Genomic DNA, 26,777 nt, shown 5'->3' with positions numbered 1-26,777 from the left:
AACAGTACATTTGACCTTTCAGCTTCCAGACAACCTAACAATGACAAATGGTTTGATGAAGAATGCAAAAACCTAAGAAAGAAATTGAGAAACTTATCCAAGCAAAAACAGAGACCGAGAAAACCTGTGCCTATGCCTTCAGCATGTCAGAAATCAACTCAATGGGATTGAAGAACCCATATAATCTAACCACTTCTGGGAAAATTGGAACACACTAAACGAACAACTATACAAAGAGTTATCTACCCAAAATGGAGATGGATAAACCATTTCTCCATTATTTTTGGCTCTATAACAAAGAACAAAGAACAAACAGCATAAACATAGACATGATCAATTACAAATCTTAGAATCAGACAATAAGAACCCACTGGATTCTCCACTTACATTGAATGAACTACAGGATAAAATACAAACTCTCCAACTCAGAAAGGCTTGTGGTGTTGATGGAATCCTAAATTAAATGATAACATACAGTGCCTTTAGAAAGTATTCACACCCCTTGACTTTTTCCACATTTTGTTGTTACAGACATCATTTTAAATTGATTGAATTGAGCTTTTGTGTCACTGGCATACACATATTAAACCCCATAATGTCAAAGTGGAATTGTGTTTTTAGACATTTAAAAAACATTAAAAAACAATGAAGAGCTGAAATGTCTTGAGTCAAGACATACTCAACACCTTTGTTATGGTAAGCCTAAAAAAGTTCAGGAGTGAAAATGGGGTTAACAAGTCAAATAATAAGTTGCATAGACTCACTCTGTGTGTAATAATAGTGTTTAACATGATTAATCACCTGACGAAGCTATGACAACGGTTTTTATTCATGTCTGAACTGCAGGCTATGTAATTTTGGTGCTTAAATGTGTAAATAACTATTTGTAGTCGTGTATATTAAATATTTACCAGCAGGTGGCGCTTTAATGTTGGCTCTGGCAGCTTGAGCGCGCCTAGGATAGACGACCAGACATCCCCCACCATCCTCCGCAGTCCACACTAAAAAAAGCAGCTGCCTGCCAGAGATTTTTAGAATCTCTGTGCAAGACAGAAAAAGCTATGTGTCTTGCTACAAGTTGCAACCTGTTCTCAACATTACATATGTCGAATATGGCCACGTTTAAATTGTGTGTTTTTTTTAAGCCATGAACGTTTTTGGTTGTGGTCTACCAAATGCAAGTATTCCCGTCTTCAGCCGAGACGAGCGTTTCGCCTTTGAAGAAAACAACAGCGATATACAACTTGCTGATACGGTGAGTAGTTTGCATAGATATTAAAACCAGGGTTAGGTAGTAGTATGCAGTACTTTGTTGTTCAAAGAAGTTTATTCAATCTAGTCTACTGCATATGCCCACTTTCGGTTAAATTGTGTGTGTATGGGGAGGTTAAAATGGAAATATTTTAAAGCTTTAAAGTCACTTTGTATATTTTAAAGTCTAAAACACATGACTGTGCTCATAAAATTAAGAATATGATGTTTGTTGATATCTTCTTCAACAATCTGTCTAAATGATAATGCTTCCTCAAATGTGTATGTATTAATGAACATACTAAAATGTCATTACGAATACGTATACATTTAAACACTGGTAATCAAATACACACTTTGGATTGAAATAATTACTTTTCTACTGAAAGGTCTTCTCCCCCTTTGAACAGATTTGACCATTTCCTTTAGTGTAGCTCAGTGGCGATTTTAGCATGTAAATCTTGGTGAGTCAACAACAACAACAAAAACCTGGGGTGCATGCCAGCAAAGCCACTACACAACACTAACCAATACATTAATTTCACTATAACGGTGACAAACGGAGTCCCAACAGCAGTCCCAACAGCAGTCCCAATACCTTAACACTGCTTCACCTGGCTATCAGCGGAGCCTTGTCTGGCAGTGAAACAGTTAATTCAGCCTCTTAGTGGCTGACTTGCTTAAACAAATGTGGTTTCTACTGACAATTGAGATGTACAAACTATGGCATACAGGGACAATGAGCGGATAAGAGGCAATCCGTAATTTCGATGAAGATATTAATGAGCGAGCTAGGGCGGATGTAGTCAATATAACTATTTGTTCAGCACTTTTGAAATGTACAGCTACAGAATTCAGACCATGGGCCGTTCTTACACTGTTCTCCCTGTACACCAAGTCAGAACCGTAGGATAAATAAATGGGGCATATGAAGCAGACAATGAAAGCTCTTACAATATTCAATGATTACATTTCTCAAAAACAGGTTATAGGCTACATGTGCACCACCAGGTCAGAACAGTAGGTGAAATTAAGAGATGAAAATAGACCAAATTATTAGGGTGAGGCACATGCGCTACTAACAGCTTACTACACAACATACACTTAGTATTACTTTCTTAGCTACAGTATACATATCTCCCTGGCATATTTCATCATTTATGCAGCAGCATCAAGACATTTTTGGACTCACCTTGTTGTGCTGTGCTCACTTGAACAGGAAGGTGGCGTGTGGCGGTCCTTCGTGGGCAAATTTTGTCATCAAACCTGTCATCAAAGTCTGGCACTCTCTGGATTTAGGGTGCTTTCAAGACAACTTTGAACTTGAAGAAGAAAAAACATTGAATCATGATGGCGTCAGTGATCTTCAGGTCAAAACTCTAGAAAGAGGCCCAAGTTCCGAATTTACAATTCAGAGTTGGTGAAAGTTCAAAATGTATTTTCCCAGTTGTAGCTTGTTTTTCCCGAGTTCCCAGCTGTCTTGAACTAACTAAAGGCAGATTTTGCAGTTCCAAGTTCAGAGCACAAATCATGCTTCATTGACAGTATGTCCAATGTTGAATGTTTATCATTTTAACTTCTTTACCGTCTCACCTGGCCAACATCCGGTGAAAATGAAGAGTGCGAAATTCAAACTGCAGAATTATAAATATTTTACTTTCATAAAATCACAATTGTAATACATCAAAATAAAGCTTAACTTGTTAATCCAGCCGCTGTGTCAGATTACAAAAAGGCTCTAAAAACTCAGTTTAGCTGGCACGCTTCAGTCAATAATCCACCCAGTTTCCCTCCATCAAAATGCATACAAAATGAATCCAAAACATTACTAATAAACTTTTCCAAACAAGTCAAAAAAAAAATATAATTAAACCTTAGGTACCCTTATACGTGAAATAAACTATACAATTTAAGACGGACAATCGTTATTGTCTTTACCGGAGAAAAATACCAAAGAACGCGCTCTCATTCACACGCTTGGAAACACTACACCCAAAATGGGAGCCACCTAGAAAAACTACAATTTCTGGCTCATTTTTCCAAAAAACATTCTGAAACTCTTTCTAAAGACTGTTGACATCTAGTGGAAGCCCTAGGAATTGCAATCTGGGAGATCTTCACATTATAATAACAGTGACAGCCATTGAAAATAGTGGTAGGCTGAAATTATTTTTGGGGGGGAGATGGTTTGTCCTCGGATTTTTGCCTGCCATAATCAGTTCTGTTATACTCACATACATCATTTGAACAGTTTTAGAAACTTTGGAGTGTCTTCTATCCAAATCTATCAATTGTATGCATATCCTAGCTTCTGGGCCTGAGTAACAGGCCGTTTACTTTGGGCACGCTTTTCATCCGGACGTAAAAATATTGCCCCCTACCCAAGAGAGGTTAAACTAGGAAAAGATATCCTTAATCTTAGATTTGGGACCCCACAGCCACTCCACTGAATAGCAGGCTAATGATTGCTTTGCAATGCTCGCAGTTAGCCTCTGATTCCTTCCAAACCACATTGTTGAATTTGTGATTTCCAACTGACTGTGTAATGTTTATGTCCAATGACTGATGAGCACCGATACGTTTTATCTATAATTTCTCTTCAGTATTTCTCTTCATATGTCAAGGATTAAAAACGATTTGCCAGTAGATTGTTGACTTGATTCATGATGATGACTGCTAGCTAATATTTTAAAAGTACAATGTTGACATGATCAATCCAATCAATGCTACTGTATATATAATGTGATTTGACGTTGTTTTATCTGTGGCTAATACAACTCTATGGCAGTACCCAAGAAACTTGAATTTTCGATCTCTACCCCTAGACTTGGCAGTGATGTAGTGTCCCCATGAGTGACAGAACACTGAGCCAATCATGGCACAACACTCCGTATTTTCTGCTGGCTTGCCCCACCACAGATTTGTGCATCAATATTGCATTTTATAAGCATGTTATATTAAATTAAGTGCCCTTTAATATAAAGCACATGGATAATTAAATACATCTTTAATATGAAGAAAGACTTGCAAAAGAAATGGCTAGAAATGTTTTAACTGTTTTTTGTGTGAAGCTTTCATTAAATTACCCCTCCCTATTGCACACAACAAGCTTCCATTCTCCTTGTCACAAGGAGATTCATTGTTGATTTAAAATGAAATCATCAACCCTGTTACGGTCAACCATGTTACTTTATTTGGTGCCTAATAGTTACTTACTATAGTCATTTTTTCTATCTAACCTCTTGAGATGGCAGTGTGTTTTTTATGAAGTTGAACATGTGCTCTTTATGACAGAATGCTATAATTGGGTGAAATCAAACATTTGTTTTTTTTACCAAGTTACATTTTTCAAAAGCACTGAATTGGTGGAACGACCTGCCTATATTTTTCATAGAGAGGGGAAAATAACTGGAATGGGGCCAGGATGTAGGAGGGATTGATTTCATAAACGCTGGACACAACTCAGCCCAGAGTTGTTGACTGCAGAACAAATGTCATGTTCAACAGTGGACTGTTGACTTTGTCAGGTTTCAAAATGTGGCCGAACAGTCAAATTCAATACCCCCCAGGAAAACCAGGAATAATGAACAAAGTAGACATCATTTTTATAATTAAAAAAAATTATTTTGTTTGAATTATTGTGTCATCCGGGTTTGTGAGGGCTTGGCAGGCAGGGATATCCTTGTCTGACCAGGTCGCCAGGTGTACGGTGTTTCCTCAGACACATTGGTGCGGCTGGGATCCAGGTTGGGTTGTGTTTCGGAGGACGCATGGCTCTCGACCTTCACCTCTTCCGAGTCCGTATGGGAGTTGCAGCGATGAGACAAGACAGTAACTACTACCAATTGGATACTATGAAAAAAGGGGGTAAAAAAATAAGTTATCCTTACTGTAATGTTCATAACCTGGATTTTGTTTATTATATGGGTCGTGGTGTCCGAAGGCCATTCATTTAACATAAAACGATAAATATTTATAAATATAATATTAAATCACTCAACACTCACTCAGCCTTCTTTTGACCCAGAAATATTTGTTTAGCAAACTATTAAATTAAGGGAGTTATTGATCTCTAAAGTGTAAAAAATATCCTTCAGTGTCACTGTCCGGGTTAAAATTCGAATGAAAAAAGGGATTTTAAATGTAGAAATTCATCTTAAAAATATAAATGAACACCCATGGCATAATTGTGTTAGTGCTTGCAACAATATATAGAATAAGGGGTGATATATTGTACCTAAAAAATATTTAAAAACTTGAATAACTTTTGTCTGGACTTTTGTGCTTCATCAATTACATTCAGTATAACAAAGGTAAAAAGCCATTTTAAAGCATATCACATGATGGTAATCATGTGACAGTGTGTGACATCACAAAGAAGACCCATTGAAGACCCTCTAGCAATGTGATGAGGTGAGTAAATCTCAGAAATATTTGATGATTTCACCTTTTCACCGTCTAGTAACATTTGTGACAAAAACGCATGTCCTTCAGTACAACACGGAAAATATACTTTTAATGTTATTTTATAAAATGCTATATATTAAATATGAAAAGTAAGGATAATCTTTATAGGTAAAGGTCATTACTTTATATAGGTGGCCAAGGAACTGCCTGTTAAATATGTTTATGTATGAAATCCGTCCTTCAGTATCATGCTGTTGTCCTTCAGCACAACAAAAGTTTCATGGTATACCACAATGTCACTCATTATGCTGAATGACAGTATCTTTGTTATCCCATGTTTTCACTAGTTACAACATTTAGTCATGCAATTCATATTTACTTGTATGAATACGGAATATTATAATTTTAAATAATTTTATGGCATTTTAAGGTATTTCAAGGCATTATCTTTATACTGTATATGCCGTTGTCTAATAAGAAGAGGGCTGCACAGCACAGACAAAATATTAATGCAGATCCAGTTACTAGGGTGGAAAGACTAGCCAGAAAAAAAGCAAGGTATTGTTTTCATGGTCTCATGCTACTGTCAGCAACAGAATAGGATGTAATAGGATATAAAGCTAGGTGGATAATACTTCATGTTAAGTTGCACTTTTGCACTGTAGTTAATGTTTAATTTCATTGCATTTAAGGTATAACTGATGGATTATATTAATTAATATAATATTACACACGCACACACAATTATGGATAAAAACTGGATTATGAATTATATTAGTTAATAGCTGCTTCACATTTGGGGCACTGAGCATGTACCAGTTTGATTTGAAGTAGTTTGATGGGCATTTTATGTAGCTATTTTGTGTAGGTATCTTGAAATTGCATTTGTGTACCTGCATTAAATAGACATTTACCCGTTACAGTGTAACAATGTATAATTACAACATTAACTATAATGTAATAATCGTGTAATAATGCAACTTAATGCAACGTAAAGTGTTGCCGCAGGCTCAAATTATAGTAAAGGGATTATTATTAACATTAGAAATAAAAATAGTAACAAAACATGTTTGGGAGAGAAAAGGAGATGGAGTTGATTTAACTTTTAAACTTTGATTAAGTGTTTTCATTGTATAGCCTATTATTAATAGACTACTAATAACATTTAATGGATGTGAATCCTATTCTGTGCCAGTGTCATAATGATTACATTTTCGTTTTTTAGCTATCATAGATGAAAGAAGGATGTCAATCCTGATCATCCACCGATCCATACAATGACGAAATCTGATGCTGAAAAAAAGAGAGAAAAGTGGAGATTGAATCAGAGGAAGCGCCGTGAAAAAAATCAAATAAATGAATGTTGTGATGAACTTAACTCCAGTATCAACTGAAGGAAACTCATTATTGTTATTGCTGAAGGAATCACATTTAATCAATATTTGTGGGCCTTCGCGATACGTGTCATTCAGGGTACAGAGACAGAGACAAAAACAAATCTCAAAGGAAGAAGTGAAAGATATTTTCAAATATTTTAGCATTTTTTTCAGTGTAAGGCGGAAAGTTTTTGTAAAAAATCTTCAACAAATTATGAGTTGTACCTGTGACACATCAAATGTGTGCTTATTCAAAATAAAATAATGTCATTTTTTCTGGGTAGTTACATTTCTGCCAGTCTAAGCATGAATATATAACCTTGTGATTATGATAAATGGGCATACAATGACATAAAAAAACACTTAGTGTTATACTGAATTACATTTTACTAGGGCACATTCATACAAATCACAATAAAAATGAATTATTGGCTTTATTCTTGAATATAACTAATGTAAGGGCATAGGTAACACTCCAATGAACATAAGAAAGCTTTTTAGGGAATTGTAATTGCTGTTTTATTTTTTTTCTACTTTGAAAACCTTTTGTCTTTGACCCATATATGTTTTAAACTATTATTAATATAAAAAGGTACATAAATATAAACAGCACATTTTATGCAAAGCTCAAATATTTAGTTTTCTGTCATATTATTCTAGGAATATTTTATCATTGATGATGCATTTCGGTCATCTACCATGTTATGGACCACATTACGGTAATGAGCAAATGAGCAAATGTTACTTCATCAAGAGCAAAAAATATAATTTTGAATCAGTTAACCATCTGAAGCGTTAAGAACAACAAATGAATCATTAACTTCCCACCAATGCCCAGCTCCAGCACATCCCATTCCCCCTCCCAGTACTTAATGTTTTTTGTGTTCTTTAGGAGTTAAGTCTGCCACAGACTTAAGAAGTCAAACCAAATTTGATTTTTCACCGAATACAACAAGTGTAGACCTTACTGTGAAATGCTTACTTACAAGCCCTTAACCTCTATGGGATAGGGGGATGCAAATGTCCCACTTGGCCAATTGCCAGGGAAAACGCAGAGCGCCCGATTCAAATAAAATAATATAAAATTAAAACTTTTATTAAATCACACATGCAAGATAGCAAATTAAAGCTACACTCGTTCTGAATCAGATTTCAAAAAGGCTTTTCACGAAAGCATAAGAAGCTATTATCTGATGATAGCACAGCAGTAAACAAAGAAATAAATAATATTTTAACCCTGCATGTGCTACACAAAACGCAGAAATAAAATATAATATATATACCTTTGACGAGCTTCTTTTGTTGGCACTCCAATATGTCCCATAAACATCACAAATGGTCCTTTTGTTTGATTAATTCCGTCCATATATATCCAAAATGTCCATTTATTTGGCGCGTTTGATCCAGAAAGAAACAGCTTCCAATTTGCGCAAAGTCACTACAAAATATCTCAAATATTACCTGTAAACTTTGCCAAAACATTTCAAAATACTTTTGTAATACAACTTTAGGTATTTTTAAACGTTAATAATCGATCAAATTGAAGATGGGTCTCTCTGTTTTCAATAGAGGACAAGAGGAAATGAACGCTACTTTTCAAGTCTTGCCCAACTCAACAGCGTTACCCTTTTCCAAGATGGCCGTACTTCTTCATTGCACAGGAATGAGGAATAAGGAATAACCTCAACCAAATTCCCAAGACTGGTGACATCCAGTGGAAGTGGTAGCAACTGCAAACAAGTGCCTAAGAAATATTGTTTCTCCATGAGAACCCATTGAACAGACAGTGACCTCAAAAATAAATAATTCTGAATGGTTAGTCCTCTGGGATTTGCCTGCTACATAAGTTCTGTTATACTCACAGACATGACTCAAACAGTTTTAGAAACTTCAGAGTGTTTTCTATCCAAATCTACTAATAATATGCATATCTTATGTTCCTGGCATGAGTAGCAGGAAGATGAAATTGGGCACTCTATTTATCCAAAAGTGAAAATACTGCCCCCTATCCCAAAGAGGTTTTAACCAACAGTGCAGTTCAAGAAGAGTTATGAATTTTGTAAAATATTTTTATAAAAAGTAACACAATAACATAACAATAACAAGGCTATGTACAAGGGGTACTGGTACCGAGTCAGTGTGCGAGGGTACAGGCTAGTTGAGGTCATTTGTACATGTAGGTAGGGGTGAAATGACTATGCATAGATAATAAACAGCGAGCAGCAGCAGTGTACAAAGCAAATGGAGGGGGTAGAGGGGGGGTCAATGTAATAGTCTGGTGGCCATTTGATGAATTGTTCAGCAGTCTTATGGCTTGGGGGAAGAAGCTGTTAAGGAGCCTTTTGGTCCTAGACTTGGCGCTCCGGTACAGCTTGCCGTGTAGTAGCAGAAAAAACAGTCTATGACTTGGGTGACTGGAGTCTCTGACAATTTTATGGGCTTTCCTCTGACACCGCCTATTATACAGTATATGTCCTGGGTGGCAGGAGGCTTGGCCCCAGGAATGTCCATTTCACTTTCACTTTTGATACCTGGAAATATGGAAATTAATTAAATCACATTTCATGATAGCCAAATCGCAATTAGATTTTTTGCCCATATCATGCAGCCTGGTAACTTTACCAGTATATGCAAACATTTGGTGGCACAGAAATACACAAAAGTTGATATCTTCTTCAGGAGATGTGCTTTAAAAATAAGTAGGTAGAATATACTATATTAAAAATAAGCTTTGTTTTTACAGCTTTTTCTTTTGTTTTTACATGTACATTCTACACACATTTTACATACATGCCACAAATATATATACATACAGTACCAGTCAAAGGTTTGGACACATCTACTCAAGGGTTTTTCTTAATTTTTACTATTTTCTATGGAATCATGTAATAACCAAAAAAAGAGTCCAACAAATCAAAAACATATTTTTTATTCAAAGTAGCCAACCTTTGCCTTGATGACGGCTTTGCACACTCTTGGCATTCTCTCAACCAGCTTCATGAGAAATGTTTTTACAACAGTCTTGAAGGAGTTCCCACGTATGCTGAGAACTTGTTGGTCTCCTTCTTGATCAAATAGCCCTTACACAGCCTGGAGGTGTGTTTTGGGTCATTGTCCTGTTGAAAAACAAATGATAGTCCCCTAAGCGCAAACCAGATGGGATGGCGTATCGCTGCAGAATGCTGTGGTAGCCATGCTGGATAAGTGTTCCTTGAATTCTAAATAAATCACAGACAGTGTCACCAGCAAAGAACCATCACACCTCCTCCTCCATGCTTCATGGTGGGAAGCACACATGCAGAGATCATCCGTTCACCACTCTTTGTCTCGTAAAGACACGGCAGTTGAAACCAAAATTTGGACTCCACAGACCAAAGGACAGATTTCCCCCATTGCTGGTGTTTCTTGTCCCAAGCAAGTCTCTTTTTCTTATTGGTGTCCATTAGTAGTGGTATCAGTCTCCTCTGAACAGTTGATGTTGAGATGTGTCTATTACTAGAGCTCTGTTAAGCTTTTATTTGGGCTATAATCTGAGGTGCAGTTAACTCTAATGAATTTATGCTGCTGAGGTAACTCTGGTTCTTCCTTTCCTGTGGCGGTCCCCATGAGAGCCAGTTTCATCATAGCACTTGATGGTTTTTGCAGCTGCACTTGAAAGACTTTAAAGTTCTTGACATTTTACAGATTGACTGACCTTCATGTCTTAAAGTAATGAGGGACTGTCATTTATCTTTGCTTATTTGAGCTGTTCTTGCCATAATATGGACTTTGTCTTTTACCAAATAGGTCTATCTTCTGTATACCACCCCTACCTTGTCACAACACAACTGATTGGCTCAAACGCATTAAGAAGGAAAGAAATTCCACAAAATAACTTTTAACAAGGTACACCTGTTAATTGAAATGCATTCCAAGTGACTACCTCATGAAGCTGGTTGAGAGAATGCCAAGAATGTGCAAATCTGTCTTCAAGGCAAAGGGTGGCTACTTTGAAAAATCTCAAATATATTTTGATTCGTTTAACACTTTTTTGGTTACTACATGATTCCATATGTGTTATATCATAGTTTTGATGTCTTCACTCTTATTCTACTATTTAAAACATCGTAAAAATGAAGAAAAGCCCTAAGTAGGTGTGTCCAAACTTTTGACTGGTACTGTATATATAATTTGATGTCTGATTCATCTCTTTTTATTACCCTTTTTGTAGTTAATAAATTCAATTTGAAAACTAAAATATCCTTAACTAGCATTGAAAAAGTGAAACATTATTCTATAATTAAACATCTCTCCCTAATTTCCAGACTGGACTTATATAAGGGTATGGCAGTACAGATACCTTTATCTGGTCCGTTTTAGGGTTATGGTTCAGTGGAAATGACACAGTGAAATAACTCATATAACTCAATAACTCTCCTGTCATGTTTTTCTAGGGTCAAACATCATGGCAATCTCCCACATTCTCTTCATCTGCCTCGTCCTCATCCTTCCAGTTTTATCGCAGGAGCCGCCCACCTCTAAACAAGGTACCTTTTGATCAATGATGAACAAGACCAAACTAGAAGGGCTTTCCTTTCACAGGACTATCAATACTGACCTAACATATTCCTATAAGTCAAGTACTTCCTTTGTATGTAGAATTCCTGCTAAGGACAGTATAGTATGTACACTATATAGTGCAGGATGATATACTGTATGACACTATGGGTACACGTTATGGGTACATGCCAGCGGGTATCATCACACTATGGGTACACGTTATGGGTACACACCAGGGGGTATCATCACACTATGAGTACATGTTATGGGTACACACCAGGGGGTATCATCACACTATGGGTACAGGTTATGGGTACACACCATGGGGGTATCATCACACTATGGTTACACACCAGGAGGTATCATCACACTTTAACTGTGTGGCACACATTTAAGTGAACTCTTAGAGGAATAGATTACTGATATACAATATGAATGATCTCATTACACACTCTGGTTTAAATGTTACATTAAAAATAAATAAATAAATATAATGGTTATTTGTGAAAACTCTGTAATATGCTTTATGATAATGCAATGGCACTGTGTAGTTTATTATACAGACTACTACAACCTCTTAGAACACGTGCTCTAAATAAGCATGCATGCATGGGCACATATCGAGTTCTTCCCAGGAACAGGATTTCCATGAATTCTGGAGGGGGCAGTGGGAGCAGTGAGTGGTGCACTGTGGGAAACGGTTTAGTTATTCAGACTCCCCCTCTCAACAGATGCAGCGTTGTAATGTACAAAGTTTGAGTGCAGGACGTTCTATTCCTAGGTGGTTCAGGCCTTTATGATGAAGTCACACTTCTCCTAAGTGTTTCTTCATGTTATGCAACATTATATACCTTATATAACTCTTTAGCGCTGACGAATAGAAGCTTTCACTCTACCGTAAGTCTCTTTTGTCTCAGATTTTAATAAGCTTTGGCAGTGGTGCTTTGACAGAGTCACTCTGTTTCCAGTAAGTGGTACTTCATACTGTCAGAATGGGTGAAAGGGTTTGAGCTCCCAGCAAAAAAATGTACTCGATTTTATTTTCTGAGAATCAGCAGTACCCAGCCAAAAAGGTTACTGTCTGAGTGAAACAGATGGACATAGAACAGTGCAGGAGGAGAGGACACTGCCAGCTCACGCACACAGACAGAAAATACACATTTTCAATACTTCCCATACTAGAGTAAACCAAGTTTTTTCCTCACAGAGCTTTAAAGATGTTCAATTGAAGGGGACAACCTTGGTTGCAGCTATTGCTTTAAAGTGTCTACTTAAGTAGCTACAATATTATATAACACCAGCTGTCCTTCACATAAGCATTTCTCTACCATAAATGGGAAAAATGTTACTTTGCACATGTAATTGCTTTTGATTTCTGGAACAAACAGAATAGGTAAAGACTCGATGTACATTTATGTTAGGTACATATTTATTTTTAAACACCATCTTGTGAATTACTCTCTCACAGTAGGACTGAAAAGTCAAAACATTCATCCTGACTTTAATCAAAGGGAAGGAGAGGGTTGTGTTTGTTCGGCTGCTGTGTAATAGGAGAGATGGAGGGAGGAAATGGGTGTTTTAATGCGCAGGGTGTTTTAATACACACGTTCCACAAACATCACTCCAAATGAGAAGAAACAACATCGAGAGGTTGGTAAGGCAATAGCACCATTCCTTTCATCTGTATAATTGTGTATGTGTATCTGGCATACGTCAGTGATGCACATAGGAGAGAGAAAATAGTGAATTAGATTCTATAAAGCACGTGTCAAACTCATTCCATGGAGTGCCGAGAGTCTGCGGGTTCTTGCTCCTCCCTTGTACTTGGTTGATGAATTAAGGTTACTAATTAGTAAGCAACTCCCCTCACCTGGTTGTCTAGGTCTTAATTGAAAGGAAAAACCAGCAGACTCTAGGCCACGGGTGGGCAAACCTTTTGGTCGAGGGCTACATCAGGATTATGAAATGTAATTCAACGGAGGGCCGCATTTTTGGGGGGACCAATTGTTTGTTAAAATCAATTTGCGGGGACCTCCCGAGTTGCGCAGCTGTCTAAGGCACCGCATCGCAGTGTTTGAGGCGTCACTACAGACCCGGGTTCGATCCCAGGCTGTGTCACAGCTTGCCGTGACTGGGAGACCCATGATTTGGCGCACAATTGGCCTAGCGTCATCCGGGTTAGGAGAGAGTTTGGCAGGCTGAGATTTCCTTGTCCCATCACACTCTAGCGACTCTTGTGGCGAGCCGAGCGTTTACACAGTCGCGAGGTGTATGGTGTTTCCTCCGAAACATTGGTGTGGCTGGCTTCCGGGTTAAGCAGGCATTGTGTCAAGAAGCAGTGCGGTTTGGCTGGGTCGTGTTTCGGGGGATGCAGGGCTCTAGACCTTCGCCTCTCCCGAATACGTACGGGAGTTGTAGCGATGGGACAAGACTGTAACTACCAATTGGATACTGCAAAATTGGGGAGAAAAATATATAGTAATAATCTCTTGCGGGCTGGATTGAAGTGCCCAGCGGGCCAGAAACGGCCCGCGGGCCCGTTTCTGCTCTAGGCCCTTCATGGAACGAGTGACACCCCTGCTATAAATCATCCAGTGCTAGCGCTCATCATCATGTGTACTCTACAGAGAATTACTTTATGCATTTAGAAACCCCTTGATTAAAACACCCATTTCCTCCCTCCATTCCTCCTAGTACACAGCAGCCAATCAAACAACCCTCTATTTCCCTTTCATTAAAGTCATAATGAATGTTTTGAATTTTCAGTCCTAATGTGAGAGATGAGTAGGCTAATTTACGAGATAGTAGAGGACATTTTGTATCAGAAGTGGGGGACATTTTGTAAAAGAGTTCACCTTCCAGCGTCTGGAACACTAGAATAACTGGAGCCCAAAATTATATTTTACCCTTGTTTTCTTGGAAATGTCTGTTTGAAATTTGAGATTCAACGTCCTGTTGGAGCCAGTGATATCTGCTGTGCACATGGTGTGAAAAAAAATGACCTCAACTTGGCAGACTGCACTTACTCACGTGGACATTCAAGAACATTCACAAGTACTCACATACATGTCCATATTTATATTTTGAAAGTATTAAGTCAAAATGGGGAGTCTGGATGTAGAGTCACAATTTGTGCACAGCACACACACACACACGCCACCTGTGCTGAATCCTCACCAGTCACGGGAAATTGAGCAAGTATGAAACACTTGAGCATTGCCAAGTGTTGGATTGATTTTTCCTTTTCATTCCGAGGAAGTTCCTGGTAGAAAAGGATCTGGTAAACAAGTTATTTTTAACCTTTGGCCACCCTGATGAGCTGCTAACCAAGCCAGTGGTATGCATCTCTCCTCAGAAGAGCCACACAGCTGTGAATTCTCCCTAGGCGCCAGAGCCATTCTACCTGCTATTGTGATGTCCCTCTCAGCGGTGTTGATGTGGCACATTATGGGAGATGGTACTAATTACTAAAGGACCTAAGTGCCTCTTCAAGGCTATGAACAAATAGGAGTGTTTACCGAAAGCTCCCCTCTCTCTGGGAACACATTCATATAATCATGTACTATAGTACAGACAGACCAGGACAGCGCTCGCCTGATACAGTGGGGCAAAAAAAATTGTGCAAGTTCTCCCACTTAAAAAGATGAGAGAGGCCTGTAATTTTCATCATAGGTACACTTCAATTATGACAGACAAAATTAGAAAAAAAATCCAGAAAATCACATTGTAGGATTTTTAATGAATTTATTTGCAAATTATGGTGGAAAATAAGTATTTGGTAAATAACAAAAGTTTATCCCAATACTTTGTTATGTACCCTTTGTTGGCAATGACGATGAGGTCAAACGTTTCCTGTAAGTCTTCACAAGGTTTTCACACACTGTTGCTGGTATTTTGGCCCATTCCTCCATGCAGATCTCCTCTAGAGCAGTGATGTTTTGGGGCTGTTGCTGGGCAACACGGACTTTTAACTCCCTCCAAAGATTTTCTATGGGGTTGAGATCTGGAGACTGGCTAGGCCACTCCAGGACCTTGAAATGCTTCTTACGAAACCACTCCTTTGTTGCCCGGGCAGTGTGTTTGGGATCATTGTCATGCTGAAAGACCCAGCCAAGTTTCATCTTCAATGCCCTTGTTGATGGTAGGCTTTGTTACTTTGGTCCCAGCTCTCTGCAGGTCATTCACTAGGTCCCCCCGTGTGGTTCTGGGATTTTTGCTCACCGTTCTTGTGATCATTTTGACCCCACGGGGTGAGATCTTGCGTGGAGCCCCAGGTCGAGGGAGATTATCAGTGGTCTTGTATGTCTTCCATTCCCTAATAATTGCTCCCACAGTTGATTTCCTCAAACCAAGCTGCTTACCTATTGCAGATTCAGTCTTCCCAGCCTGGTGCAGGTCTACAATTTTGTTTCTGGTGTCCTTTGACAGCTCTTTGGTCTTGGCCATAGTGGAGTTTGGAGTGTGACTGTTTGAGGTTGTGGACAGGTGTCTTTTATACTGATAACAAGTTCAAACGGGTGCCATTAATACAGGTAACAAGTGGAGGACAGAGGAGCCTCTTAAAGAAGAAGTTACAGGTCTGTGAGAGCCAGAAATCTTGCTTGTTTGTAGGTGACCAAATACTTATTTTCCACCATAATTTGCAAATAAATTCATTAAAAATCCTACAATGTGATTTTCTGGATTGTTTTCTCTCATTTTGTCTGTAATAGTTGAAGTGTACCTATGATGAAAATTACAGGCCTCTCTCATCTTTTTAAGTGGGAGAACTTGCACAATTGGTGGCTGACTAAATACTTTTTTGCCCCACTGTATGTCATATTGCTGTCATAAACATGATAGGAATGATAATTTATCTTTCCTACAGCTTATTTATAGTTTCCTTAATTGACCCCTAGGAGCAGAAGGTAATAAGATGCATCATATTACAGCGTTTCAGGTGTAGTAGTAATAGAAAATACTTCCAATTGCACTATTTTATTGCCAGCTGTCATTTTCCTGCAGATACAGCAGATCTCTGAACACTTACTATGAGTGTAGTTTTCATGCAGTGTACTATGTAAGTGCAGTTCTGAGAACATGACGGCAGATGCAGTGTACTATGTACGTGCAGTTCTGAGAACAGATGACGGCAGATGCAGTGTACAATGTAAGTGCAGTTCTGAGGACAGATGACGGCAGGGTTTTCCCCGATATTCCTGTGGGCGGTAAAGTCTGGCTGACAGATTTAGAGGTATGCGGATACTTCCAGGAAAACATAGCTGTCCGCCATGCGGCGTTATGTTACGAGGATGAGTTATGTTACGCTCAGTTTGTCTTACACTTGAAGAGCAACTCAGCCCTGTAAATGGTCTCAGCAACAGGCATAGATAGGTCGACTAGACTGGGTGTGTGTTCATGGTTAAGTTTGACTTTTGACTTTTTTGAAAGTCTATATAGAATGTGTGTGCTCACCTCCTCTCACGCTTGTCGTGGCTGGAAGAAGGTGAGGACCAATGCGCAGCGTGGTAAGTGTTCATATTCTTTAATAGAACTCAGAACACTAAAATACAAAACGAACAAGAGAACGAAATGAAACTGAAACAGTTCTGTCTGGTACAGAATACGAAAACAGAAAATAATCACCGACAACTCAAGGGTGAAAACAGGCTACCTAAGTATGGTTCTCAATCAGGGACAACGATTGACAGCTGCCTCTGATTGAGAACCATACCAGGCCAAACACAGAAATCCCAAATCATAGAAAAAAGAACATAGACTGCCCACCCCAACTCAGGCCCTGACCATACCTAAACAAAGACAAAACAAAGGAACTAAGGTCAGAACATGACAGTATCCCCCCCCCCCAAAGGTGCGGACTCCGGCCGCAAAAACCTGAACCTATAGGGGAGGGTCTGGGTGGGCGTCTGTCCGCGGTGGCGGCTCTGGCGCGGGACGTGGACCCCACTCCACCATAGTCCTTGTCCGCATCTTAACTCGCCTCCGTGGCCTCTTTAGAGCGGCGATCCTCGCCGCCGATCTCGGACTGGGGACCCTAGCAACGGGTCCCGAATGGATGGGAGATTCCGGCAGCACTGGACAGGCGGGAGACTCCGGCAGCTCCGGAGTGAAGGGCGATTCCGGCAGCACCAGAGTAACGGACAGCTCTGGCAGCTCCTGATTGACCGGCGTCTCTGGCAGCTCCTGACTGACCGGCAGCTCTGGCAGCTCCTGACTGGCAGGCGGCTCTGGCAGCTCCTGACTGGCGGGCGACTCTGGCAGCTCAGGACAGACTCTGGCAGCTCAGGACAGACGGGTGACTCTGGCAGCTCAGGACAGACGGGAGTCTCTGGCAGCTCAGGACAGACGGGAGCACCTGTAGGGAGGAGACGGAGAGACAGCCTGGTGCGGGGGGCTGCCACCGGAGGCCTGGTGTGTGGAGGAGGCACCGGATAGACCGGACCGTGGAGGCACACTGGAGCCTACACAACCCTACTCGAGCACCGAGCCTGCACAACGCTACCTGCCTGGATGCTCCCCGTAGCCAGGCCAGTGCGGCGAGGTGGAATCGACCGCACTGGGCTTTGCTGGTGAACCGGGGACACCATGCGTAGGGCTGGTGCCATGTACCCTGGCCCGCGGAGACGCACTGAAGACCAGATACGTTGAGCCGGCTTCATGGCACCTGGCTTGATGCCCACTCTAGCCGATACGAGGCGCTGCTATGTAACGCACCGGGCTATGCCTGCGCACCGTGCGCCTCACGGCATAACACGGTGCCTGCCCAGTCCACCTCTCTCCACGGTAAGCACGGGGAGTTGGCGCAGGTCTCCTACCTGACTTAGCCACACTCCCCGTGTCCCCCCCCAATACATTTTTGGGGCTGCCTCTCGTCCCAGCCGCGCTGCCGTGCTAGCTCCTCATAATGCCGCCTCTCGGCTTTCGCTGCCTCCAGCTCTGCCTTGGTGCGGCGATATTCTCCCGGCTGTACCCAGGGTCCCTTGCCATCCAAGATCTCATCCCAGGTCCAGGAGTCTTGAACCCGCTGCTCCTGGGTACCACGCTGCTTGGTCCTGTTGTGGTGGGTGATTCTGGCATGGTGGTCTTCGTCCTCCTCTGACTAGGAGTAAGAAATTTCAGACCGAAACATTTCTGTCTGGTACAGAATACGAAAACAGAAAATAATCACCCACAACTCAAGGGTGAAAACAGGCTACCTAAGTATGGTTCTCAATCAGGGACAACGATTGACAGCTGCCTCTGATTGAGAACCATACCAGGCCAAACACAGAAATCCCAAATCATAGAAAAAAGAACATAGACTGCCCACCCTAACTCATGCGCTGACCATACTAAAACAAAGACAAAACAAAGGAACTAAGGTCAGAACGTAACAATCCTTCTCTCTCTCCCTCCCTTCTCTGCCTCCCTCTCAGCCCTCTTCCAGATCCGCCCCCAGATCACTGGCTGTGTCTCCCATGACATGAACACATTCCGCTGCAGATGGAATGTCGGAGTTTTCCAGAACCTCACAGAACCCAGAGACCTGCGGATATTCTACTACATTAATGATAGGAAGTGAGAGAAAAAATCTTCCCTAATTAAGGGAGAGATAAACATTCTGGGGCTGTAATTAAATAAATTAAATATTTGAGAGCTAAATAGTTTTTCTTCTGAAATAATTTGTAGTTCTTAACTGTATGGGAGTCTCTCCCTCTTATCTAAATTATGTCAGGTGCATGATGTCAGTCTTTCCTGTCATCAGCACATGATTAAAACCTCTATGTTGTCTCCCCTTGCCTGCAGCATATCTCCCAAAGAGTGGGGTGAATGTCCTCGCTACGCTGACAGGGCAAACGAGTGCTTCTTCAATGAAAGCTACACGAAGGTCTGGATGACCTACAGTGTCCAGCTCCGCTCTGGCGATCAGGACATTCTCTATGACGAGGTCATCTTCACTGTGGAAGACATCGGTTAGCCTGGCCCCTGTATTCCTAAACCACAGTTATTCCTCCATTCATAGCTACCTATAACTACCCTACACTCACCTGTGTGTCCTCTGTCTGCCTCCACACATCTCCCATATTTTAAACCCTAATAACTTTTTTATCATTGGAAAATTAAATGTGGAAATACTGAATTTTATACACCGAACATTAGGAACACCCCCCCCCAAAAAAAAGCGTTCCACAGGGATGCTGGCCCATGTTGACTCCAATGCTTCCCACAGTTGTGTCAAGTTGGCTGGATGTCCTTTGGGTGGTGGACCGTTCTTGATACACACGGGAAGCTGTTGAGCGTGAAAACTCAGCAGCATTGCAGCTCTTGACACACTCAAACCGGTGTGCCTGCCACCTACCATAAATATTTTGTCTTTCCCATTAACCCTCGGAATGGCACACATACACAATCCATGTCTAAATTGTCTCAAGGCTGAAAAATTCCTTCTTTAACCTGTCTCCTGCCCTTCATCTACACTGATTGAAGTGGATTTAACAAGTGACATCAATAAGGGCTCCTAGCTTTCACCTGGATTCACCTGGTCAGTCTTTGTCATGGAAAGATCAGGTGTTCCTAATGTTTTCTATACTAGAATATGCTACATTTTTGATGTGCCATTCTGCATTTCAAGTGGTGAACCTAATGTGGTTTTAAATGTGTTCCAGTGGAACCAGACCCTCCTATAGCGCTGAACTGGACCCTGCTGAATGTGGGTCTAACCGGGAGCCACTTTGATATCATGTTGAGCTGGGAACCGCCACACTCTGCAGACGTGTCGATGGGCTGGATGACGCTGCAGTACGAGGTGCAGTATCGCGAGGTCAACTCAACACTGTGGAGGACGGTGAGTCTACACACCCTAAAACAGGGGAAAACTCCTAGCCCTGGCCTTTATGCATAGGGCTGGGTTAGGAGTTCTTCTTGACTCCGTGATTAGACCAGGAAATCTCCTGGCACCACCTATACCCATTCCATGAGGACTCTGTTTGACTATTTCGTTCACACTATTGCAGATCATTGGGTCATTTCAGAATCTTTACATTGGCAATAAAGATTAAATGCAGTTGTCATGCCCTGACCTTAGATAACTCTGTTTTCTATATATTTTGGTTAGGTCAGGGTGTGACTAGGGTGGGTACTCTAGGTTTTTGTATGTCTAGGGTTTTTGTATGTCTAGGGTTTTTGTATGTCTATGGGTTTTGTATGTTAGGGGTTTTGTATGTCTATGTTGGCCCGATATGGTTCCCAATCAGAGACAGCTGTTTATCGTTGTCTGATTGGGGATCATATTTAGGCAGCCCTTTTTCCCACTTTCTGGTGTGGGATCTTGTCTACAGTTAGGTGCCTGTGTGCACACTAGTAGCTTCACGGTTCATTTGGTTGGTTGGTTGGTTGCTTGGTTGGTTGCTTGGTTGGTTGGTTGGTTGGTTGGTTGGTTGCTTGGTTGGTTCAGTGAGTTTCAGTTCATTAAAAATATGTGGAAGTCTATTCACGCTGCACCTTGCTCTAATCATTACGACAATTGTGACAGCAGTGTTCCAGTGTTCACATAAACCTTTCTCTGGAAATACAGTATTTGATTTGATTTGATTTGATTTGATTTGATTTGACAGTACCTACTGAGACTATGCAGCCCAGATAATTTTGACCTGACTCAGGTTTACTGTATTTGTTTTTGCGTGGATTCCGCGATGCGTTTAGCTTTTAACAGCTAGGAAACACCTCTAACCAAACAACAGTGCTAGGTGGCTGTACTACAGGCACCGGCCATCGTCGTGGGAAAGACACATTTTGAAAAACTTTTGAAAAACAACTAGTTGCAGTAATGAGCCAACCTGGATACTAAGGAGATCCTGAGGGTAATCGACGAGTACCAATAGCTTTACGCTATGGAGGAACAACATACTCCGTCATGGAACGATCCGACCACCTCACAAAAGAACACTAACCCGACAAAAAAAAAGAAAAACAGATTAATCTACAGACACGGACAATTGACTTGCCGTTGAAGTAGAGGCTAGTGTTCTGGCTGGAATACATGCAACACTGGAAAAGTTGTGTGAGGAGGTATTAGGGCTGAGGGGGAGTTTGGAGTTTAGCCAGAGGGAAATTCTCACGCTCCAAGGAGAGAACAAGGCACTCAAAGCCAAGGTGAAAATCCACGATTCTAAAATGGATTGTCTACTCAGGGAAAACAGGGTGTTGAAGGAGTCGCTGCTAGACATACAAAGTCGTAGAATGCGTGAAAATGTCATATTTTCTGGGATTCCTGAGGACGCAACCAAAATTCAGAGGGTGCGACCAGAGAATTCATGCAATCCGCCTTGACATTTCCTCTAGAGACTGTAAACCAGGTGGCTTTCCACCGTGTACACAGACTTGGAGCTCAAAGAGACAAGACCAAGGGTCCCTGGCCAATCATCGCAGAATTGCTGATCAAAAGCAGGGGAAGGGAGCTTAAAGAGACCAAACTCGGTCTCAATGACCAATTTCCATGTGAGATAAACGAACGTCGCAAGAGACTGTATCCTGTACAGAGGAAACAGAGAGAGAGGGGTAACCGTGCCTTTCTCATTGTGGACAAACTCTTTATAGATGGACAGCTATTCCGAGACAGCTCCATAACTCCATGGCTGTACCAAATTCTACAGCGACTTCAAGTTACGAAAAAAAGAAAGTATGGGAACGGTAAAAAATATCTGAACACTATAAAGTGGATATGAACACACACGTACTCAATTACATGTTCACTTATACATATGGACTAATATACAGTACCTGTCTATTTATGGAAAAATGGCCCTGATTAACTCCTTAGTCATATCTCAGTTTACTCACTTACTTATTTATGGCGCTGCCTACTCCTGATGATTCGTTTTTTCAAATCATATGAGCAAAAAATATTTTGGTTTATCTGGGATGCTAAACCAGACAAAATAAAGAGTGCCTATCTATATAATGAATATGAATTTGGTGGGTTGAAATGATTAAATATAAAATAAACCTCTCCCTAAAAGCTTCACTCCATTCAAAAGTTTTACTTGAACCCTAAATGGTTCTCAAGTAGATTACTAAGAAAAGCTCATCCATTGTTTAAAAATGGCCTTTTTGCCTTTGTGCAGATTGCCATGTCGCATTTTCAATTATTTTCAATATCTCTCTTTTTCAAATGAGCATTGCAGAGCTGGTTACAATTTCAATTTCACCCCCCTGAAAAGATAGAACAAATATTACAACAAATATTATGGCTGAACTCAAATGTGCTGGTTGATAAAATACCTGTATTCATGGGAAAGATGTTTGAAAAGGGTATTTTGTTCTTAAATGATATTGTAAATTGGAATGGTAGAGTTATGTCTTTCATGGAGTTATCAGAATTGTACAGGAAGGTCTGCTCAATCCAAGAGTACAACCAATTACAGCATTACCCCAAAAATGGAGATGGCAGGTGGCAGCAGGAGGAGGTAGGGAACTGGTCTGTCTGCCAAATATAAAGGATCAAAACTGGCGGAGGAATAAAAATAGCATAAATAGGAAAGTATACCAGTTTAATTTGAGGACTAGTATGTTGACAACTGTGACAAACAGATTGCAAAATAGTTGGGAAGAGATTTGTGATGTAATGATTCCATGGTACCATGGTATGAGTTGATATATAAAACAACGCAAGATTCAAGACTTCATGCTTTTCAGCTAAAATGATTCTATAGAATTCTTGCCACCAACAAAATGTTGAATATTTGGGGCATAAAATCATCGAAGCTCTGCAGATTTTGTTGTGAGGATTCAGAATCAATAGACCATTTATTTTGGTATTGCCCTCAGGTAGCCTGTTTCTGGTCTCAGGTTCAGGAATGGCTGAAAATGCATAACATTGATCTAAAATTGACCCTAGAAATAGTAATGTTAGGAGATCTGGAGAGTCAATTATTAATATAATTATACTCTTAGTAAAAGTATTTATCTTTAACTCGCAATCTGTGGAGTCTATTCGATTAGATAGATTGAAATCTTACATTAAACATCACAGCATAGTTGAAGGATATATGTTGTGTAGAAATCCGAAGAGGGTGGCCAGCAGAGAAAGATGGGATGGGCTGAAGGAAGCTGAGGGTTCGGTTGTGGAATTGGAGACAAGTGGGAGTGGAGTTGCTGGGTGGAAGATAGAATGATGGTCAAAGATAAAGTATAACAAGTATAAAAAATAAGTAAAAATAAAACATAATTATAATAAGAAGTAAGATCTGTTGACGTGCCCCTGAGCAAGGCGTTGACCCTGGATGCTTTTGTGTGTCGCTCTGAATGGGAGTCTGTTTGATGACTGGTGTGGTGTAGTTGTTAAAATAAAATAAATAATAAATGAATAGATTTTCTGCATTATTTTAAGATAATTTCAGTGAATAATAAAATGACCTAATAATCAAGACTTATGCCTCCTCCCACATTGTAATTTAGAACAAACTGCCGCTTTCCAAGGGCAGTTTGCCCTCTCATTCTCCCTCTTTCATGTTAACTCCTTCCATGCAAGGGAACATGAATCTTTGGGGTAATCTACCAAGGTGACATACCAAGGCTCTATTGCTTTTAAGTTGATTCATGTCTTTATATGACATTATATATTTCTCAAGGTGACTTATCCTCAGTTAAACTCTAAGTAGTGTGTCCCTTAAACCAAATCATTAAACCTGCAGGTGTAAGTTATGTTTCCTCCTATCGTGTGGGTGATATTTACTAACTAACTGGTATGAAACCTCTCTGTTTTGACTGCAACCCTAGGTGGACCTTGAAAAGGGAATGCAGCGATCGCTATACGGGCTGCGCTCCAACACAGATAATGAGGTCAGGGTGAGGTGCAAGACGCTAGCATCCCGTAACTTTGGGGAATTCAGCGACTCCATATTCATACACATCCCTACTAAAGGTACTGATGTATTGTTTTTTAAATACTGTCATATAAAATGTTTGCTGTTGTAATATGTATGATGTCTCTGTTTTGAATCGTATTAATTGCTTTCTATATATTGCTTTCTATGTGCTCAGAGTCGAGACTTCCAGTTACTGTCCTGCTTGTCTTTGCTGCTTTGGGTTTGGCAGTCATCCTAATGCTGGTGATCTATTCCCAGCAACAGAAGTAAGAAACATTTACGTTTTACCTTTCACTTTGTCTCAAAATACCAAACCCCTTCATAAAAAATGTAAAGTCTAATGCTACATGTCTTTTAATAACGCTTCCGCTATCTTTCTTCAAGGTTGATGGTGATTCTCCTGCCTCCAATTCCTGGTCCCAAAATCAAAGGCATAGACCCAGAGCTTTTTAAGGTATTAACTTAAATGAAAAATACCATGAATTCTTTACTTGTACCATTAAAACCATTGCCACTAGAGTTTTATGGGGAGGCAATATGAATTACCAGCAAGGTTGTAATATCTGTATGTTGCCCCTTAAAGTAACTCTAAGGTATTATCTGTTGTTTACCATAGAAAGGTAAGTTGGCTGAGCTGACCTCCATCCTGGGCGGCATCCCTGACTTGAGGCCAGACCTGTACAGCGATGACCCCTGGGTGGAGTTCATAGAGCTGGACATGGAGGAGCCCAACGACAGGCTGACTGTGCTGGACACCCAGTGCTTGATGGACCACTGTGCCTCCTCAGACTGTCCCCCTATCACCATTGGCTTCAGGGATGATGACTCGGGCCGGGCCAGCTGCTGTGACCCTGATCTGCATGACCCAGAGGCCCCCTTCCACTCCCTCCTCCCCAACACCAGCCGCGCCCTGGAGCCCTCTTGCCTGGCCAGCACTAAGGCCAGCTCCCCAGTCCAGACCCCCACCACTGAGGATTCTCCCTGGGCCGCACCTGGCAGGGAAGACCTCTACACCCAGGTGAATGAGGTGAGACCAACTGGTGAAGTGCTGCTGACAAATGAGGAGCAGAGGAATGTGGAGGAGAATTCAGAGAAGGATGAGAAGGAAAATGAGAAAGAGAAGAAGAGGAAAGCGTTTCAGCTGCTGGTGGTGAATGCTGATGTGGGAGGGTACACCTCAGAGTTAGATGCTGGGAAGATGAGTGCCAGACTCCCCACTGGGAGAGCCAGCCAGCCTGCTCCAACAGAGGACAGTAGTCTTGTGCAGGGACAGCCCTTCGGAGAGTACCAGAGCCTGTACTTTGAGGCTGAAATGCCCCCCATTCCACCTGCCTCTCCTGTCTCTCCACTGCCCCCTGTCTCTGCCTACACCATGGTGGAGGGAGTAGACAGGCAGAACAGCCTCCTTCTGAAGCCTGGACCCACACCTGCACCCCAGCCAGTTCTAACCAAGCTTCCCCTGCTCACACCTACACCAGAGGGGTACCTGACCCCTGACCTACTGGGCAACATTACACCATAACAGAGGTGTAGGGACTATGCCAGTCATTTGTGATTGGACACAGATCAGAGGGGGCATGAGAATTCAGTGCCTGAGTGACTAAACATCAAAAGAGTAGGGTCCCAAATGTCATACCTACAAAAAGGAGAGGGTTCCCTGCCTGCCCCCCCTCTTCCCGTTCCTTCTCCCAACATGACAGCTGTAGACATTTTGAGGTTTGGTAAGATGTATGGTGAGTACAGGAGAGGGGTCTGTTCTTCAAGGTGCCACACCTGTCTGCAAAAACTTAAACAAAAACTGAGTGAACAAAGGAAATAGGGAAAGGACAAGAAGGAATTATGGTCTCTCACAGGAACTGGCCATATGAACCTCTTCACATATTATGAATGTGAAATAAAAATATATATTTTGAAGAACATCGCCTACATGTGACTTTAAATGCCATCACAAGGAAAAATACTTACCTTAGTGTTGTTGTTGATAATGTTGTTTACAATAATCCCAATAATTGGTCTTTACAACTATGAAAAGTATTTACAGATCTCAATATTGTGTCAAAATTGAAGTATTTGGTGACCAAGTGGGAATCTATCTGTGTTCTGCTGATTGACTGTGGCTTTTCAACAAGTCTAAAATAGTAGGACATTGTGCTTACTGGATGTTTGCTGTTATTTTGCATATATACAAAATGTGTGATTATTAAAACAAGAATAAAGAATTCTGCTTACTATGTTGTACGCTACCACTTACAAAAAGGGAACTGTCAAATGTCCGATTATCCTTCTGGAGATCTCTAAATGCTAATGGTTCTTTATTGTACAGCTATAATGTTATTCATAAACATCTTTCACATTTAAA

General features: G+C 40.8%; 1 protein-coding gene across 1 annotated transcript; it reads left to right on the top strand.

Moving 5' to 3' along the window:
* Window positions 1-970: 970 nt before the first annotated feature.
* On the top strand, window positions 971-26,777 carry LOC112220395 (growth hormone receptor-like). Its single transcript, XM_042302364.1, has 9 exons — window positions 971-1,255; window positions 11,468-11,560; window positions 18,989-19,130; window positions 19,359-19,525; window positions 20,219-20,397; window positions 24,330-24,474; window positions 24,594-24,684; window positions 24,803-24,872; window positions 25,035-26,777. Exons 2-9 carry the CDS (start codon window positions 11,479-11,481, stop codon window positions 25,938-25,940), a joined length of 1,782 nt encoding a protein of 593 aa, XP_042158298.1. The 5' UTR covers window positions 971-1,255; window positions 11,468-11,478; the 3' UTR covers window positions 25,941-26,777.

This window comes from Oncorhynchus tshawytscha, linkage group LG20 (genome assembly GCF_018296145.1).
Source record: "Oncorhynchus tshawytscha isolate Ot180627B linkage group LG20, Otsh_v2.0, whole genome shotgun sequence".
Taxonomy (NCBI): domain Eukaryota; kingdom Metazoa; phylum Chordata; class Actinopteri; order Salmoniformes; family Salmonidae; genus Oncorhynchus; species Oncorhynchus tshawytscha.
The sequence above is the reverse complement of the archived record's forward strand: the minus strand, read 5'-3'. Positions and strand labels throughout refer to the sequence as shown.

Coding starts and splice junctions, on each gene's coding strand:
- LOC112220395 (XM_042302364.1), top strand. CDS start 11,479: ATGGCAATCTCCCACATTCTCTTCATCTGCCTCGTCCTCATCCTTCCA. Junction 11,561..18,988: donor GCCGCCCACCTCTAAACAAG/GTACCTTTTGAT, acceptor CCTCCCTCTCAG/CCCTCTTCCAGATCCGCCCC. Junction 24,475..24,593: donor CATACACATCCCTACTAAAG/GTACTGATGTAT, acceptor CTATGTGCTCAG/AGTCGAGACTTCCAGTTACT.